Source organism: Canis aureus, chromosome 29 (assembly GCF_053574225.1).
Source record: "Canis aureus isolate CA01 chromosome 29, VMU_Caureus_v.1.0, whole genome shotgun sequence".
NCBI lineage: Eukaryota > Metazoa > Chordata > Mammalia > Carnivora > Canidae > Canis > Canis aureus.
Genome location: NC_135639.1, coordinates 7,289,447 through 7,305,571, shown reverse-complemented (window position 1 = coordinate 7,305,571; position 16,125 = coordinate 7,289,447). Strand labels below are relative to the sequence as shown.

Here is a 16,125-nt window from a genome sequence, read left to right as displayed (position 1 = left end):
CGTCATCTAGGGTGCAGTGTGGCCGGGCCATCTCGGGCCCACATCTGTTCCTTCCTGGGCCTCCATTCCCTCACTGGAGGAAGGAGGGGTCGTGCCCAGAAGTGCCCCCAGCTTTTGGGTTTGGGGCTCGTTTGCTTTTCCCTCTGGTCGTGCTTCATCCAGTAGATCCAGGGAAGGTGCTGGTACTGAAGTCAGAACCGGGGTCCAAGTCCCACCCTGCTGCACGCTGGCTGCACGACCTGAAGCTGACCCCCCGCCCCGTCCCCGTGTCCTTCTCTCTGGGGGATGAGACATGAAGTCTGGGTGGATATGAATGAGGTGCCGCCGTGGATATGCTGGGCAGAGCTCTGGGACTCTCCGTCCTGCAGGGGGTGGGTTTGGGCCTGACACCCGATGGTTGGCCACCCGGGCAGAGGGGCCAGGGGAGGACCAGTCCAGGGTGGTGGTCCGTGGTGCGTTTGACGTGGCTGGTGCCACCCGTCCCCGGGGTCACCTTGGTGCACCTGGCCAGGCCCCTGCCCTGTAACGAACTGAAACCCTCTGCAGAGCAGGTGACTTTGGTGGTGCCCGGCTCAGTGTTTGTCCCCTGGGACGGCTGGCCTGGACTGTCGTCCCCATGGCTGGTGAGCCCCGGGCCCCGGCGGGGTTGCTGGGCCTCTCGCGTCTGTCTGGGCTGAAGCATAATCTAATCTCGACTTTGCAGCCTTGCTAATACCTCGGGTGAAGCCGTGGCGAGATGAACCGAGAAACCGTTGTCATTATTATGTGCGTTATTGAGACGGCATCACTGCAGCCTCCAGCGGAGCTTGGAAGACCAAAGGTTCTGTCTCTCATCCCTCCCCGCCTAGACGGCTGTCCGTCTCGGGGTTCCGGCCGGCCCCCTCCTGCACCGTGGGCATGGGTGCAGCAGCCCCTGCCCCTGCCCCCGCCCCCTGGCCCCGGCCCGCTTCAGAGCGCTGGCGTGCTTTGCGTGAGGCTTCAGTCCTCCCCCACGGCTGGGCGTTTGGACTGGTGCCTTTTCTGTTCCGAGTAGCACTGTCACAAACGTCTCTGAAAGTACTTTTTTCCCTCGATTCAGCAAACTTTTACTGAAGACTGCACATGCCAGACTCTGTATGAGGTCTCTCTAGAATTAAATCTTCAGGAAAGATTTCCAGGAATGGGGTTAAAGACCATAATTCATTTTATATTCCTCCACGTCCTCCCCGGATGACCCCCATCAGAAGCGCCGACAGCTGAGCATCCGCCAGGGGGGAGGGAGGGTGGCAGAGGGGACCGTGTCTGCGTCCCGGGCATGATGCGTAAGGACAAACGGAGCCGCCACGTGGCTGCAGCAGGATCACGTGCAGGAGGATGGGGGGCGGCCCAGAGTCAGGGCTGCGGCAGGTGAGCCCCACCCCGCAGGGGACAGTCCTCACGAGTCCGGGTGCTGGTGGGAAGTGGAAGAGCAGCCCCTCTGAAGGGTTTCTTGATGGCCACTCGGGGTGATCTGGGCTTTTCCCGCTGCCTGGCTTCCGGGCTGTGAGGGCCGTCAGCACCGCTGCCTCTGGCCTCACCTGACCGCTCACCTCGGGGCCCCTCGCGGGCCGGCGGCCCCCATCCTGTTCAGTCCTCACATCTGTGTGCCGCAGCAGCGGGGGACGTCACCTGCCCAGGCAGGATGCGGGCCCTGGCCACGCAAGTCCCGAGCCCGTGTGCAAGGGGCCCTTGTCCCCAGGCCTTGTGCCAGGCCCCCGAGCTCCGTGAGGACCGCAGCGAGGAGCTCGCACTCCAAGCTCTCTGGCTGGTGGGAGCCGGGCCGGCAGCGCTCAGCTCCCTGCCTGGCACGGGAAGCGGGTGCCGTCCCTCCTGCCACCCTGCTGTCGCGGCGGCGGCTCCTGATGGTGGTGAGGCAGGGAAGGCCGTGAGCTCGGGAGCGCAGGACGGAGTGCGGTTCAGTGCTACGAGCCCGGCACACCGGATTTCATTTACGGGGCCAGGGGCCTCCTTAGGTGGAAGCAGTCCTGGGGCACCTGGGGCTCAGTCCGTGGGCATCTGCCTTCAGCTCAGGTCAGGATCTCGGGGTCCTGGGATCGAGTCCTGCATCAGGCTCACCGCTCAGCGGGGAGTCTGCTTCTCTCCCTCTCTCTCTCCCCCCCTCCACCACTCCTTCTCTCCTCTCTCTCTCTCACTCTCAAATAAATGAAATCTTTTTTTAAAAAAATGCTAGAAGCAGTCCTCACCAGGTGAGGGCCCCAGGTTGGCCTTTGGAGGGCCTTCTGGAGTGGGCTGGGGCCCGGGCACTGGAGGTGGATCCGCTCAGCCCATTTCCTCCATGAAGACCCTGGGCCAGGCTGCCGGGGAGGAGAGTGACCGGTGACCCCGCGCCGGGGGCATCTTCAGAGAAGTGCAGGATCCGAGCTGAACAGTAATATCCCAGCACGGGTCTCATTCAACACGGGCTCCGGAACCCTGTTGGCTCCTAAGACCTCCGTGTCTCTGCACCAGCATCCCTCCGCTGGCGCCCCTCCCAGCCCCGTGCCCACATCCCCTGTACCACCTGTCCCCGCCGGTATCCGCCTGTCTCCTGTCGGCCCCTGAGATCAGACATCCATCCACGAATGGGCGACAGGGTGGGAGGGCCAGAGGGTCAGCAGTTCTGAGTGGAGGCTCCTAAGTCCAGAGAGAAGGGACTTCCCTGAACAAGGGGCGGCTGGCGGGTGGTAGGGGGTTCTCCGTGCAAGTGGGAGCTAGTTTGGAAAAACCTGAGCTGAACAATCCAATGACCTAGGTGCTGTGCCGGGTGCTGGGAAGCCAGCGGGACAGGGGGAGCCAGTCCGGGCCCCAGGCCTTACTGTCCCCTTGGCGCCACGTCACAGGCTCCCCGGAGTGAGAAGCCAGGAGTCTGTTCGTCTGGGAAGGATGACCTGTGAGTTTCTGCAGACGGGGTGCTGGAGCCTCACTGTGCCCTCCCGAGGGCAGGAACAAGACCTTGCTGGCCCCGGCCGCTAGGAAGGTGTCCCCTCTGAACGATCACCTGCTTCTGTGTAACCCCAGGGCTCCCCTCTTTGCCTTGGCCGCCAGGGAGCTCAAAGCCGCCGTGTTTTGCTCTGGCTCCCAGGCCTGTGGCACAGGTGCTTCCCCGCTTCTTCACTGTGGTTTCTCAGCCGTGTGTCTAACTTCCTCTGGCTGTCCTGGAGAAACGTCACCGTGTGCCTTTCTCGGTACCCAAGACCCTTAAAAAGCCAACTCTTCATCCGTGTTGTTCCATGTTTCATTGTCTGGACCACAACTTATTCATTCTGCTGCTCGTGGGCACTGGGGCTGTTCCTAGCTTGGGGTCTTTATGAACAGAGCTGATGGGACGTCTCTGTCCCCGTCTCTCGGGGAACAAAGGCTCAGTGCCCTGGGCGGGTGCACACGACAGGATCCCGGGTCACACACGTGGTTTCCACGCGTTTCCAGTTAGGAGATACTGCGCCAAACCAGTTTTTTCCAGAGGGCTGCCTGGTGGGCCCTCCTGCGGGCCACGTGGGAGAGTTCCTGTTGCTCACGTCCTGCCAGCGCTCCCTGACCTTCACTCGGGCCATTCTGGGGGGGCTCGTACTGGCCCCGACGCTGGGCACCTTCGCACGTGCACAGGGGCCGTGGGGGACCCGGTTTGTGAAGTGCCCATTTTAACCCCGTGGAAGAGGAACACGCGCCAAGTAGGCGAAGGCTGGTAGATGAGGTCCCACGTGCGTCCCCCGGAGACCGTGGGGTCGCGACGCTGCACTTGAGGCCAGGCTGTACTCCCCGCCTCTGGACGCTGAGCAGCACCCGGGGAGGCGCGGCCTGGCTCGTCGGCAGGGGGCACCCTGACTCGGGAGACTTTGCTCCCAGGCTAACAGACCCGGACAGGGTTTGGGGGTGAGCCTCGAGCTGCCACGGAGCACCGGGCGGTGACCACCCGTCCCGAGCCTCTGTCTTCATGTATCGAGGGGGCTTATCGGCGCCTGAGGAAGCCAGCACGACACCCCCCACCCCGCAGCTGCACTCCGACACCCAGAGCTGCTGGCCCAGCCGCTAGGTCTGCGCGTGCTGGTGGAAGCGACACCAGGCCTCAGTGGCCCCTCTGCCCCCAGCATGGGAGGGCACCACCGCCCGCACCCTCCCTCTCTCCTGGGCCCCCTCACGAGGACCCAGAGCGTGGGTGTGCAAGCCCAGGGTCGCTGGGCTAGCCAGGGTTCTCCTGCCAGCCTGAGGCCCAGCGTCCAAGGGGGCAGGGGTGTGGCAGCTTTCTGGGGGAGGCCGGGCCGGGTGGGGGCACGTGCACACTTCTCGGGGGATTTGGCCGTTGGAGAGCATATTGCAAAGGGGCCGGGCCAGTTGTGTTAAACTAAACACCAGGTGTTCAACATGTTTTTATCAAAATATTCTGAGCAGCTGTCAGGAGTTCCTCTGCGGGAGGCCCGATGCCAGCCCCCAGGGGCCCCGGGCCCTGCCCGAGCGGGGCCTTTAGGTGCGGGCCCGCCTGCTGCTTGCTCGCCCAGCCCGCCCGGCGCCTGGTGAGGCCTAGGCCACGCTGCAGGTGCTTCCAGCAGGGCCGGCGAGGCCCTCGGGCTCGGGCAGTGGCTCAGCGACCCCTGGCAGGCCCCTCACCCTCTGAGCCTCCACTTTGTCAGCCGTAAGATGCGAGGCAGTAGCAGCCACGCGTTGAGCCGCTGTGGAAACCAGAGGAACTAAAGCATGCGAGGCCCCTCGCCGAGTCCCTGGAGGGAGACGGCTCTGGGTGACCGTGACTATTGTGAATAATATTATGAACAGCGAGTCCTGTGGGCTTGGAGGAGTAGGCCCCAGGGGCAGGCGGGGGGCACAGGCTGGCTCAGCGACTCCCCTTGGCCGCCCCTTCTCTCTCCCAGGAGCCCAGAGTGGCCCCTGCCACCTGTCCCCAGGCCCAGGCACATGGTCCCCATGGTCACACTCAACACCTGCCAAGCCGGGAGCATTGTGCCCACCCCTGGCAGCCTGGCCGGGTCCTGTCAAGAGCCCTCCGAGGTGTTTGGCCCTCAGGACCTACCACCTTCTCCGGAGATGGCATGTGCTCTCCAGACGTGGAGCCCACCGGAGTGTCCCAGGAGCCGCTGGGGACCCGGCCCCTCCCCTCTGGCCAGAGGGCGCCCACGAGGGGCTCGACCCACCCCAGTCTAGGGCCTGCCGGGTGTCCCTCCACCCGGATGGCACACGTGCTGGGGCCCCCGCCCTGTGCCAGCTGCAGCGTCTCCAGATGCCCCAGTGCAGCCCCAGGAGGGGGTCTCCCTGGCCCCAGACCGGGGGCTCCGGGTGGTCTGGTGTCTGGCCAAGGTCACACAGTGGGCAGGCCGGCCCGGTGCACAGCCGTGGGCCGGGACAGTGGGAGGGATGCCACGTGCTCCGTCTGGCAGCCCCCGCCCCCCCCCAGCCCTGCCTGGTCCCTGCCTGAGTGGGAAGCATCTGGTTGTCGTTAGGAACCCTGGGGTCTCTGGGAACAAAGTGAGGGAAGACAGGAGAAGCCGCCCCTGCTGTTTGCACGGGCTGGGGGAGCCACAGGGCCGTGTGGTGGCTTGCTGCTGGCGCCTGACTTGGGTGCCCGGGGTGCCCAGGGTGCCCTGCGGCGCTGTGGCCAGAGCTGCCCACCCTGGGGTACCCTTCCCACAGCAGAGCCAGGCCTCCGTTCTGGAAGGTCCCAACTGGATTCCCCGGGCCCGAGTCCCCGAGGCCTTGCAGGTGTCCATTCGGGGGGTACGATGGGTCCTGGAGACCCGGGGAGGGGGGAGACCCCGGTCCCTTGAGTCGGGCCTCATGGGGGACACGGGCATGTGAGGTGACCTAGGCAGCAGCACAGGCGGCTTGGGGGACGGGACAGGGTGAACACCAGAGCCGCGGGGTTACAGGTGGGGGTTGGCAGGCTCCAGGGCCCCCTCCTGGGCCCCGTTAGGGAGGGTGGACCTGGTCTCGGTGGGGGCGGGACGGCAGGGGGTGCCGGGTGTCCTGCCCAGACCTGTCACTGGCCCTCCGCTCGGGACTCTGGCACCTGCGGCTTTTCTCAGGACGCGGCCTCGTGCGGGGAGCTTGCTGCCGGGCAGGTGTTGGCCCTGGCGTGGGGTGGCACTTCCAGGCTTCGACATCCGGACGGGGGAGCTCAGGTGCCGGGGACCCAGCAGTGGGGCTCCCTCAAGGAGGCGAGGCGCCCGGAGGGCACGTGGGCCCGCGTGTCGGGGCCTGGGCTCTCGGGAGGGCTGGGGAGGGGCGAGCAGGCCGGGCCGCCGGGGCCCTGGGCCCTAGACGCCTGCCCGACTGCCCGTCACCCTCCGCTACAAGACGCACGGGGCCTCACGCCTAGATCTCTCGGCCGCTCGGGCTCGGGGGGAGCCGGACACACGGCCCCCGGTGGTCAGAAGGAAGGCGGCCACCTCCTGTCTGCTCGGACCGTTGCTGACTGCTCCCGTCTCCGGAGGACCCGAGGCCTTACGCCGGGAGGATGAGGCGATGCCCCTGACCTCAGGGAGTCCACAGTCTGGGGGCATCACACAGCTCCAGGCAATTGCAGGAGAGAGACGGGTGCCCCGGTGGGGTCGGCACGGGTGCCATGGAGCACGCACCTGATGGAGGTGAGGGCCAAGGAAGGGCTTCCGGGAAGGCTTCCTGGAGGAGGTTACTTATTCCTTGGGAAAGGGGTCCCAGCTCCACTGCGCCACCCAGGTGTCCCATCCAGCTTCTGGTTTTAAAAACGGTACATGGGCCCAACCCGAAGTGTCCAGAGCCACCGGCTTGTAAGTCCAGCCTCGGGGCGCCGGTGGACTGAGCAAAGGCTGTGGGGGGCTCCCAGCAGGACTCGGGGTGCCGAGGGACCCCTGGAGGCGGCCACCTTAGCCGCGGGCGGGGCTGTGTCCCGCGTCCATTCTGGGCGCACCTGCAGGTGAGCGGCCGTGCGAGCCGCCCAGGAAGCAGCTGGCAGGGGTGACGGGGTGGGGGGTTCTGGGTGACAAGGCCCCAGTGGGCCCAGACCGACCGTAAACAGCCCTGCCTCCTCCCTGCAGGCGGAGCGGCCCCGGGGCGGGCTGCTGGGGTGCGTGGTGACCCCCCCGCCCCCCCCTCCCCGTGCTGGGGACTGTGGGGCCCGGGGAGGAGGTGGCCTCGCCTGTCCCTTTTCTTTCATTTTCCTCGTTGGTTTTCCGCAAACGCTGTGCCGTCCCCACTGCATCTGTTGATGCTGGGGGCACCTCCTGGGGTCCCCCCTGCCCTGGAGCGGATCCAGAGGCCTCTCGGCACATTGGTGAGACGGACGCCGAGTCCGCCCCGTGTGCGAGGGAGGACTCGCTAACATGAGCGCGGGTTTAGCTTTTCCAGAAAGCCAGACACGTGTGGTCAGTCCCAGCTCTGCCATTTCCTGCTCGCGACTTTGGGCCCGTGCCTTCCCCTCGTGCATCCGTGTCGTCGTCTCTGGGATGACGGGTCGTGGTGCCCGCTTCTCGGGCCCCTGTGCAGTGTGGTCCTCAAAGGCCACACATTTGTGCCCTGGTCCTTGGGGTGTGGCATCTGCGGCTCACCCATCCCCCAAGCCAGGCCAGCTTTGTTTGCATTCCGGGGCCTGCCCGCCTTCCCCTGCCTCGGTTTACCCACCAGGGCTCAGAGCCCCTGAGATGGGTCCAGCAAGTGCCTCCTGCTGGGAGAGCCTCCCGGTGCTTCGCAGCTGGACGGTGGGGCAGCCAGGGTGCCGTTCTGAGCTCAGGGACGCCACCCACCTGAACGAAAGGGGTGTCCAGTTAGCCCAGCCCTGCCCCTCGCCGCAGCTCGCCTCCACGTCCAGTGAGGGCTGGACCACCAGGAAGCCGCAGGGCGCTCCCCATTCTGGGTGCCACCCCCAGTCGCCACAGTCCACAGGTGCAGATGTAGGGAGGGTGTGTCTCCCAGTGGGTGGGTGTTGGGGCCCTGCCCTGCCTGGACCAGCAGGGGTGGAGGGGCGGGGAGACCGCCAGCCTGTGCTCCCCCCACGAGGCCTCCCCCACGAGGTCGGGCCCCTGGCTCCGCTGTCCGCTCCCAAGGGGCCTGGTCACCTGAGGTGCAAGGAAGTTCATTGGGGGGGGGAGGTGGTGGGAGGTGGTTCAGACCTGCATGGGGCCCCGGCAGGGACTCCGAGGGAGGGTTACCTGTCGTCTCCCCCCCCATTACAGAGGAGCTGGTGGCCAGATGAGGGGGGGCCCAGGTGCCTGCCAGAGATGGAGGCCGGGGGGTACAGCCGCCACCCAAGCGGAGCTCTGACGCCAACAGAGGTGCTGGCCAGCAGGGACATGTCCCCACCTCCTTTCCTGGCCTGGGAGCTTGCGCCCCAGAGGGCCGGGGGGCCCAGCAATCTTTGAGGCCTGGGCTTTTATTTGGTATTTTCCCCCCATGCGACTTTAAGGTCACGAGGGCCCTGTCTACGGGCACTGGGTCGGCAAGGGTGGGGCCGGGGACAAGTGACGGGGGACACAGGGTGGGGGTGGGGTGCGGACAGGGCAGCCCATGACTGCTGCCCATGACTGCTGGGCACCTGGCCCTTGTGTCCGTGGTGACCTTGAGGGCAAGGTGATGAGGGTCCCGGGGGACCCCGGTAGTGGAGGCGCTGACTCGGGAAGGGGCTCCTGCCGCCCTTCTCTGTTGGCAGAGGACCCAGAGTTTTCCCAGGGGTGGCCCGGGCGTCTGTCCCATCCACCCCGCATCCGGGACCCGGGTCCCGTGCTGGTCCCGGGGACGGGGTAGGAGCGGCCCCTCGGATCCCGGCCACCCCGCCGCGAGGTCCGCGCCCCTCTGGCTCCCAGCTGCCTGCCGTTCGGCCCGCGGCGCCCTGGGCCAGCAGGTGGACGTGGAAGCGTTTGCAGGAGGCCACACTCCGGCCTCCCGGGGTCGGGGCCCCGCGGCTCAGATGAGAAGACGCCCTTGGCCCAGGCTTGTCACCTCTGGCCCCGTGAGCGACTCCCTCCGTCCTGCCCTCTGACTTCGTCAGCACGGCCTGCTTGGCGTCCCTGAGTTCATTTGGCCGGCCTGCCCCCAGCGCCTGGCGCTTCCAGAACAATCGAGGATAGGGACGCGTGCCCCAGCCCGTGTGGGGCGGAGCAGGGGCGGGGGGCGGGCCTGCCTCGGTGGCGCCGGCCCCTCGGGAGCTCCCGGAGGACAGGCCACCCCGCGGCCCCGCACGAGAAGCAGGCGGGCGAGGACGTGGCGGGTCCGGCCGCCGTTCTCTGCGGCACAAAGACTGTCCCTGTCAGGCCCCGCGGGCCGGGCACAGACGGGCCTTGTTCTCTGCCTGTCACCGGGCACGAGGCGGAGGAGTAGCTCAGGGCAGGCGGCGCCCTGCCGGGTGGGGGCCTTTGTCCACTCGCTCGCCGGCGACACTTCCTGGGTGCGCGCCCCGGGCCCGGCCTGCGCTGACCACCCCGCGACCACCCCCGGCAGGAAGCCGCCCCCCCCCCCCCAGCAGCCCAGGTCGGCAAGCACCTGCCGGGGTGGCGCGGTCGGGGACAGGGGCCGTGTGCCCACAGGAGGGAGCAGCTGGGCCCTGGGCTCGGGCTGCTGGAGGTGGGGAGAGTGAGTGAGGCCCGCGGGAGAACAGGAGTCGGAGCTGGAGCAGGTCTGGAGAGCGCTCCCCGACGCAGTGTAGACGCCGCCGGGCCGGCCGGGGGAGGAGCACGGGCCTGGCCACCCTGCCCAGGGTCCGGCCGCAGCAGGGGCAGACGTGGGGGCAGATGAGCATCGGGGAAGCTGCTCTGACCCACGCGCCCAACCCGGGCCCCGCCAGCGACCCCCAGGTGCCACCCGAGGGGCCCCGGGGAGCGGAGGCGACTGCCTGGGCCCCCTGCAGGGCAGCCACCTGTGGAATCTGTCTCTGCCACCATCGTGGGTCAGGGTCTGAGGGCCGCGTGCTCCTGCCTAGTTAGGGTGACGTCCACGCCAGCCTCTGGAGGGCGGGGAGGACCCGGGGGGTGGGGGACGGGGGCCAGGCTTCGTGTCCCGTTTCCTGGAAGCTTCCCTGGCCCCACAGGTCCCCTGTAAGTGCCCTCAGAGCTGTCGCCCTGTGACCCGGAGGGCAGAGGGCAGGCTGGGGTGGGGGCACCAGGAGTTCTCGGAGCAGCCCGGAGGCCGCGTCACGTGCCCACCGTACAGATGGGGAAGCTGAGGCTCGGGGAGGTAGGGACAGGTCATGGTGGGCCGAGCAGCGAGCCCACGGGGGCCCCACGGGGTGCCGGGAAGGGGGCCCCCGACGTCACGGAGGGGCAGGGGGGTGACCAGGACCCAGGAGGCCTAGCGCTGCCCACTCGGCCCCCACCTCGCACACACTCGCTGTCTCTCGGCCCCCTTGCGCCCGTCTGTCCTCGCCTCCTTCCCTCCCCGTCTCTAGCACCTTCTGTTTCGCTCTCTCCTCCCCCTCCCTCCGCCTGTGTCTGTCTGACTCAGTTTCTCCTCCCTCCCCTCCCTGTGTGTGTGCATCCGTCTGTCCCGCGATCCCACCCCGCCGTCACTGCCCGGCTGTCCCATCGCCCTCCCCGCTCCGCGGCCCAGGGCTCATCTTTGCGGCGTCTCTAGGCCCCGCAGGACACGAGTTGGCCGGAGCCGCTGCGGGGGCCCCAGGCGGGGACGGGCGGCCCAGACCCGGTGCCCCCGGAGAGCCACAGCCCACGGCAGCGCCACGTAATTAAGACGTGGGAGGCCGCGATTCCCCGTGTTGGCAAACACCGGCCGCTGCTAACGCGGTCCCTTCTTGTAACGGGTTCTCGAACTTAATGCTGTGTAATTACGCGTAATTAGCCACCTACGCGGTCGGGGCCGTTTGCTGCGGAGGCCGCGAGTGGCTGCTTTCACCCGCAGATTTCTGGTTCCCGCTCGGGGTCCAGTTCATTGGACCGAAGGGTAAGCGGGGCCCCGGGGCCCAGGGCGGATGTCCGACGAGGGGCGGGGGAGCCCCGGGCCAGCCGCCCAGGGACTGGGATGATGAGCCGGGGGGGGGGTTCGCTCTAAGAAGTTTGGGTCCCTGGGGCGGTCACGGTGACCTTGTGTTTTTGGGGTGAGAGCTGGGAGGCCACGGGCACTGGGGGCACAGAGCTGGGCCGGGGGGTCAGCGCCTGGACGGGCACGACCCAAGGCCTGCCTGGCGGTCCCCGCGGCCCCGATGACCCCCGCAGAGTGAAGGGCTGGGTACCCCCCTCCACTGTTGGCGAAGTGGGGCTTTGGAGCAGCCGCTGGGCCCCAGGGACAGCTAGGGAGGCCCCCACGGGCACATCCAGGGCGGCGCCAGACCCCAGGCCCAGGCCGGGCAAGAGGTGAGGCCAGGGCTCTGGGCGCAGGGGAGCGGTGGTGCCCGGCCTCCCCCAGCCTCCCCGGCCTCCCCGGCCTCCCCCGGCCACTCCCTCGAGCTGTGGGTTCATCCCGCGGGGGGCCTGGGCCCAGCCTGCCTGCCCCTCTCGCTCCAGTGCCCCTGGTCACACGGGCACCCAGGTCAGGGCCCGAGGCCGGGCCGCCACGACATCTCCCTGCCAGCCCAGCCCTGGCCTCCGGCGCGCTCCCCGACGGCTCCCGGGTCCTCAGTAATCGAGGCAAGAACCGCCCCCCCCCCCCCCCCCCGCCTCGCACCGCACCTGCACCTGCACCTCCGGCCTGGCGTGTCGGCTTGCTCCTCACCGGAGCCCCCACAGGTGTCCTTTTACGACCTTTGTTTAGAGACAGGGACGCCAGGCACAGAGGTGCAAGGACCTTGCCCAAGTCACCTGAGTGAGGTGGAGCCACGCCTCTGCTCAGGGCACAGGTGGGGAAACCGAGGCAGACAGCTTGCCAGGGTGGGGTTTACTGCCTGTTTGGGTGCCTCGTCTCTCTGAGGACCCCTCCCACCCACCTGCGCGCCCCTTGCTGAGCCCTGGGCTCCGAGCTGCTCAGAGAAGAATCCCCGCCCCTCCCCGCCCCGGGGCCTGAGTGATGGGGGGCAGTCACGCACCCTGCAGCGGGCATGGCCCGCAGCACCCACCTGACGCACACTGGGCGGGCCTGAGGGGGGCGCGCTGGCCTTCCAGGGATGAAGCATCCCGCAGGAGGGCCTGTCCAGGGAAGCCCCGGGCAGCCGGCGGCATGAGCGCCATCCTGGGTGGACAAAAGTGGCAGGTGGCCAGAGCCAGGGGTCGGCAAGCCTGTGGCGCAGGCCCAGGGAGGCGCTGGGTAGGCCTTGGGGGCCCCGTGCTGCATAGTCCTAGCTTTCTGCAGCAGCTTGAGGGCAGGATTGGGCCTGGGGGGCCACAGAGAACGGCCACAGTGTGGGAGAGGCCTGCCTCGTGCTTGTCAGGTCCTAGGTGACGTTTTGTTCCATACCTGTACATGTGTCTGCACGTAAAACACCCTGAAATGACCAGTGTGGTGCACGTTCCCCTCCGTGACCGCCACCCAGGTGAAGGTCTAGAACAGTGCCAGCCAGTGCCGCGGGTCACGTGCCCCTGAGAAGTAACCGTCTTCGGCCTCCGCGCTGTGCCCATTCCTGACCTTGCCCTGAGCGGGTCACCCAGCTGGGGCTCCCCGAGCCTGGCTTCCTGGGGCCCACCCGCCGCGGCGGAGCCGGAGCTGGAGCCCTTCCCTCCAAGCTCTCACGCGCGCTCACACCACAGTGCTTCTCCCTCCCCGGACACTCGTGTGCTTCCCCCTTCGTGCTGTCATCTCTAAAGCTGCTTGGCACGTTCCAGGGCGTGTCATCTGGTGAACGTGTTGGTGCATTTTTGCTGTGTGCGTACCCAGGAGCGAAACCGGTGGGTCGCGAGTAGGTGTCGACGCACCATTTGCTCAGGTGGCCGCCTCCTATGCAACCTTTTGATAGACAAGCACGCATCTGCTGTGTTCCCGCGGTGGCCGGGTGGTGTCCCCTCAAAGAGCTGCACTGACACGACGGTTACTCTCGCTCGAGTCGCTGACCCAGCGGGTGGCGGTCAGGGTCCCCGTGCACTCAGCCCCTGGTGGTGTCTCCAGGGCTCTGGTTTGGGGCCTCAGCCGTAAGGTTGTCCACTCTGCCCTCCTCTCTCTCAGACCTGCCCCCAGGGCCCCAGCCTGGGGCAGGTGGCCTCGATCCACTGGGCTGACTCTTTAAAACAAAAGGACAACCATTGTAGGATAAAACGCTTTGCAAAAACCAAACCTTTCTGTATGTTAGTAAATTGTACACCAATAAAAAATAAATTAAAAAAAAAAAAACAAAAAAAAACACCAAACCTTTCAAAAGGGCCGACTTGGCTCTTAGGATGTTGTCAGAACCACTGTCAACCACTTCCTTCCAAACCAGGGTGGGAGCTTCGAGGTGGTGGCCTGGCTGCTGGGAAGGCACAGGTTCATGCTTTCCCAGGGAGCTTGGGTCAGACCTTGGGGTGATCCGAGTAGCAGGTCCTCAGGGCTGTGAGCTTGCAGAGGGGCGGCTCCCCCACCCCCACCAACTCCAGCCCATGAGCAGTGGGGAGGGGTCTTCTGGACCCGGACCTGAGTCTCCAGCTCACAGCACCCAGGCTGCACGCAGCCCCAGGGACGAGGTCCCACCCTCCCTACAGCTGTTGAAGACTTCCGGGATGTCCCTAGGAGCCCACCCCAGGTCCCTCCTGCGGCAAGGACTCCCGCCCTCTCACAGTTCCCCTCGCATGTCCCCCCCTGGAGCCCTGCTCCACTTCAGGACTATAGTTCGCAGCCTCCCTTCCTGGGGCACCCATTTTGGGGTCCCCTGTGGACCCCATAGGTGTTTGCATTGATGCCCTGGTCTCACTTCCCTTGTGCTCAGCATCCAGCCAGACGTCAGGAAGCATCTGGGGCTCTGAATGTCCGGGGTCCCCAGATCCCACCCAGCCAGAGAGCTGCTTTGCCAGGAGGCCCCCGCTCTTGTGTGGGAGCGACCTCAGAGGACAGTGACCCCTGGGGTTTGGGCAGGAAGGCACTCAGAGCAGGGTCAAGCTCCTGGCCCTACCGTCAAGAGTATGACATTTCTGCCGGCTGCACAGATGGCGCAGGGGGCAGTGGTCACTCGCGTGGGGCTCCGAGCAGGCCTCTGATGGAAGGGGTTGGGAGAGGGAACGGGAGGGAAGTGCGTGCCCCTGCGGGGGGAGGCCGGGTCGGGGAGCGGGAGGAGGGGGCCATCCGTTAACCTGGCGCGGAAGGACCTGGAGCTTTCCGGAGGGCAGGCCGGGCCTGTGCTAGATGGGGGGACGGGGGGGAGGAGGCTTCGGTGGGTCAGGACCCGCTAACCTGTGGCCCTGCCCTCCAGGCCCAGCGACGAGCGCCATCCGGAGGTGAAGGCTGACGGGTACGTGGACAACCTGGCCCAGGCCGTGGACCTGCTGCTGCAGCACGCGGACAAGTGATGAGCCTCGGGGGGCGGCCCCCAGCCTCATGCCGCCCCTGCCCCAGTGCCCGGACCACCCATGGCCCTGCCCTCTGCCCTTGACCCTGGACCGACAGGGAGAAGGTACCAGCTGGCACCTCTGCTTCCCCGCAGCTGCCTGGGGAGCGGGTCCCCCCGGGATGGCCTGCCCCCGTGAAGTCAGAGCAGGGGACAGACCTGTCTGGGTGCCCCCAGATTCGGAGCACCCTCTGCGCGTGGGCTGGAGGTGCTCTGGGAGCCCTCTCCGGGTGCACCTGCTCCTGTACCTGTCCCACCTCACTGGACCCGGGGACACTCACCCACGGCCCCTCTAGCAGACATTCTGTGCACAGAGTCGGGCCTGGAGAAGGTGGGGGCATGTGGCACCGCCCATGCAGCCCGGGCTGAGCCAGCCTCCCTGGGACTGCCCAGCACCCCTGCCCGTGTCCTGGCCCCCACCCAGAGTCGGAGTGGCCGCTTACCCCCGCCCCCAACGGTGACAGCCCGCTGCCCTTCCTACCGCAGGAGTCACCCTGGAGCCAGAGGCTGGGGCACCTCCCAGGGCCGCTGATGACCCGGCGGCAGGCGGAGGGTGATTCCGGGGCCCTAACTCGACAGACTGTGTCATGCCCGACGTGTGCAAGGGTGACCTCTGGTGAAATAAACGGCCCTGACCTGACTTGGGCTTTGACTCAGAGTTTGACGACTGCGGGGTCTGGGGAGGGGCGGGGCCCGGCCACTGAGCCTCAGACGGCCACGGGGACACCCCACCTGCCCCAGCCCCTCGGGGGCAACGGAGGCCCCACCAGGGCCCAGGCCGCTCTCAGGGGCAGCCCTGCGGGGGCGGTGGCGAGCCACAGGCTTCCAGAATTCACTCACAGCCCGGGTTTCGGGTTTCAAAATCAATCAGCTGAACAGATAACGTGATTGCTCTGTTTCCCCTCAAATCGATCCCGAAGTCACCGATAGGTCTTGGGGGACAGCTGCCCATAAAAGAAGTCCCGGGTGCTGCACAACAGGATTCGCAGCGAAGCGAGGGCGGGAGAGAAAAGGCTGGGCCCCGAGCCGGGCCCGCGGGGCCGTGCTGTCCCCAGGCAGGCCGGCCACCATTAAATCAGGATTAAGAGGGACCAGTGGCCAAGTCTTTCATCGAGATGAGAGGCCACCGGCGGGGCTGGTGTCAGTGGCGGCGAGGGAGGAGGGGCGTGTGGCCTATTAGCTGGGGAACATGCAAATCGCCTGCTCCTCCTGGAGCCCCCTAATTACCGCTTGTTAGGGGATCAGCGGCCCGGCTCGGAGGGCGGCGGCACGGAGCCGGGCTCGCCACGTTCCGGCCAGTTTGTCGGGCGGGTCTTTGGTTTTGCTCTTTTCCTTCCACGGGTCCGTGGAAGAAGCTTGCTTGCCGTCCCGGGCTGGGGCTCGCGGCCAGGGCAGCGCTGTCGGGGGACAAACCGCTGCCCAGGGGTGGGAACGGGGAGGGTGTCTGAGGGACAGCTCGGGGGGCGGGGGTGACGCAGACACCTGCGGCATCTGGCTGGGAAGCGTGTCGCCCCCGGGGCCTGTGGGTTCAACAGAGTGGACGTCCTCACTCTCCCCATTTTGAGAGAAGGAAATGCAGGTGGGGAGAGAAGGCCCACCACGGGCTGGCAGGTGCAAGGGCAGAGCTGAGACTCAGACCAAGGCCAGACCCCGCATCCCGTCCTTTCTAGTCCCTCCTACAGTCCTTGGTGGGGGTGGCCTGGGGTGGCTGCAGCCGGCGTCCTCCTTCTGGGGACAAAATG

General features: G+C 66.9%; 1 protein-coding gene across 1 annotated transcript in view; it reads left to right on the top strand.

Annotated features, from left to right (window-relative positions):
• Positions 1 to 15,023, top strand: part of LHPP (phospholysine phosphohistidine inorganic pyrophosphate phosphatase) — a 127,207-nt gene extending 112,184 nt beyond the window's left edge. The window contains exon 7 of the mRNA XM_077877287.1: positions 14,249 to 15,023. Within this exon, the coding sequence (XP_077733413.1) occupies positions 14,249 to 14,345 (97 nt within the window). The 3' untranslated portion in view covers positions 14,346 to 15,023. The remainder of the gene's footprint in view (positions 1 to 14,248) is intronic.
• The last annotated feature ends 1,102 nt before the right edge of the window (positions 15,024 to 16,125 follow it).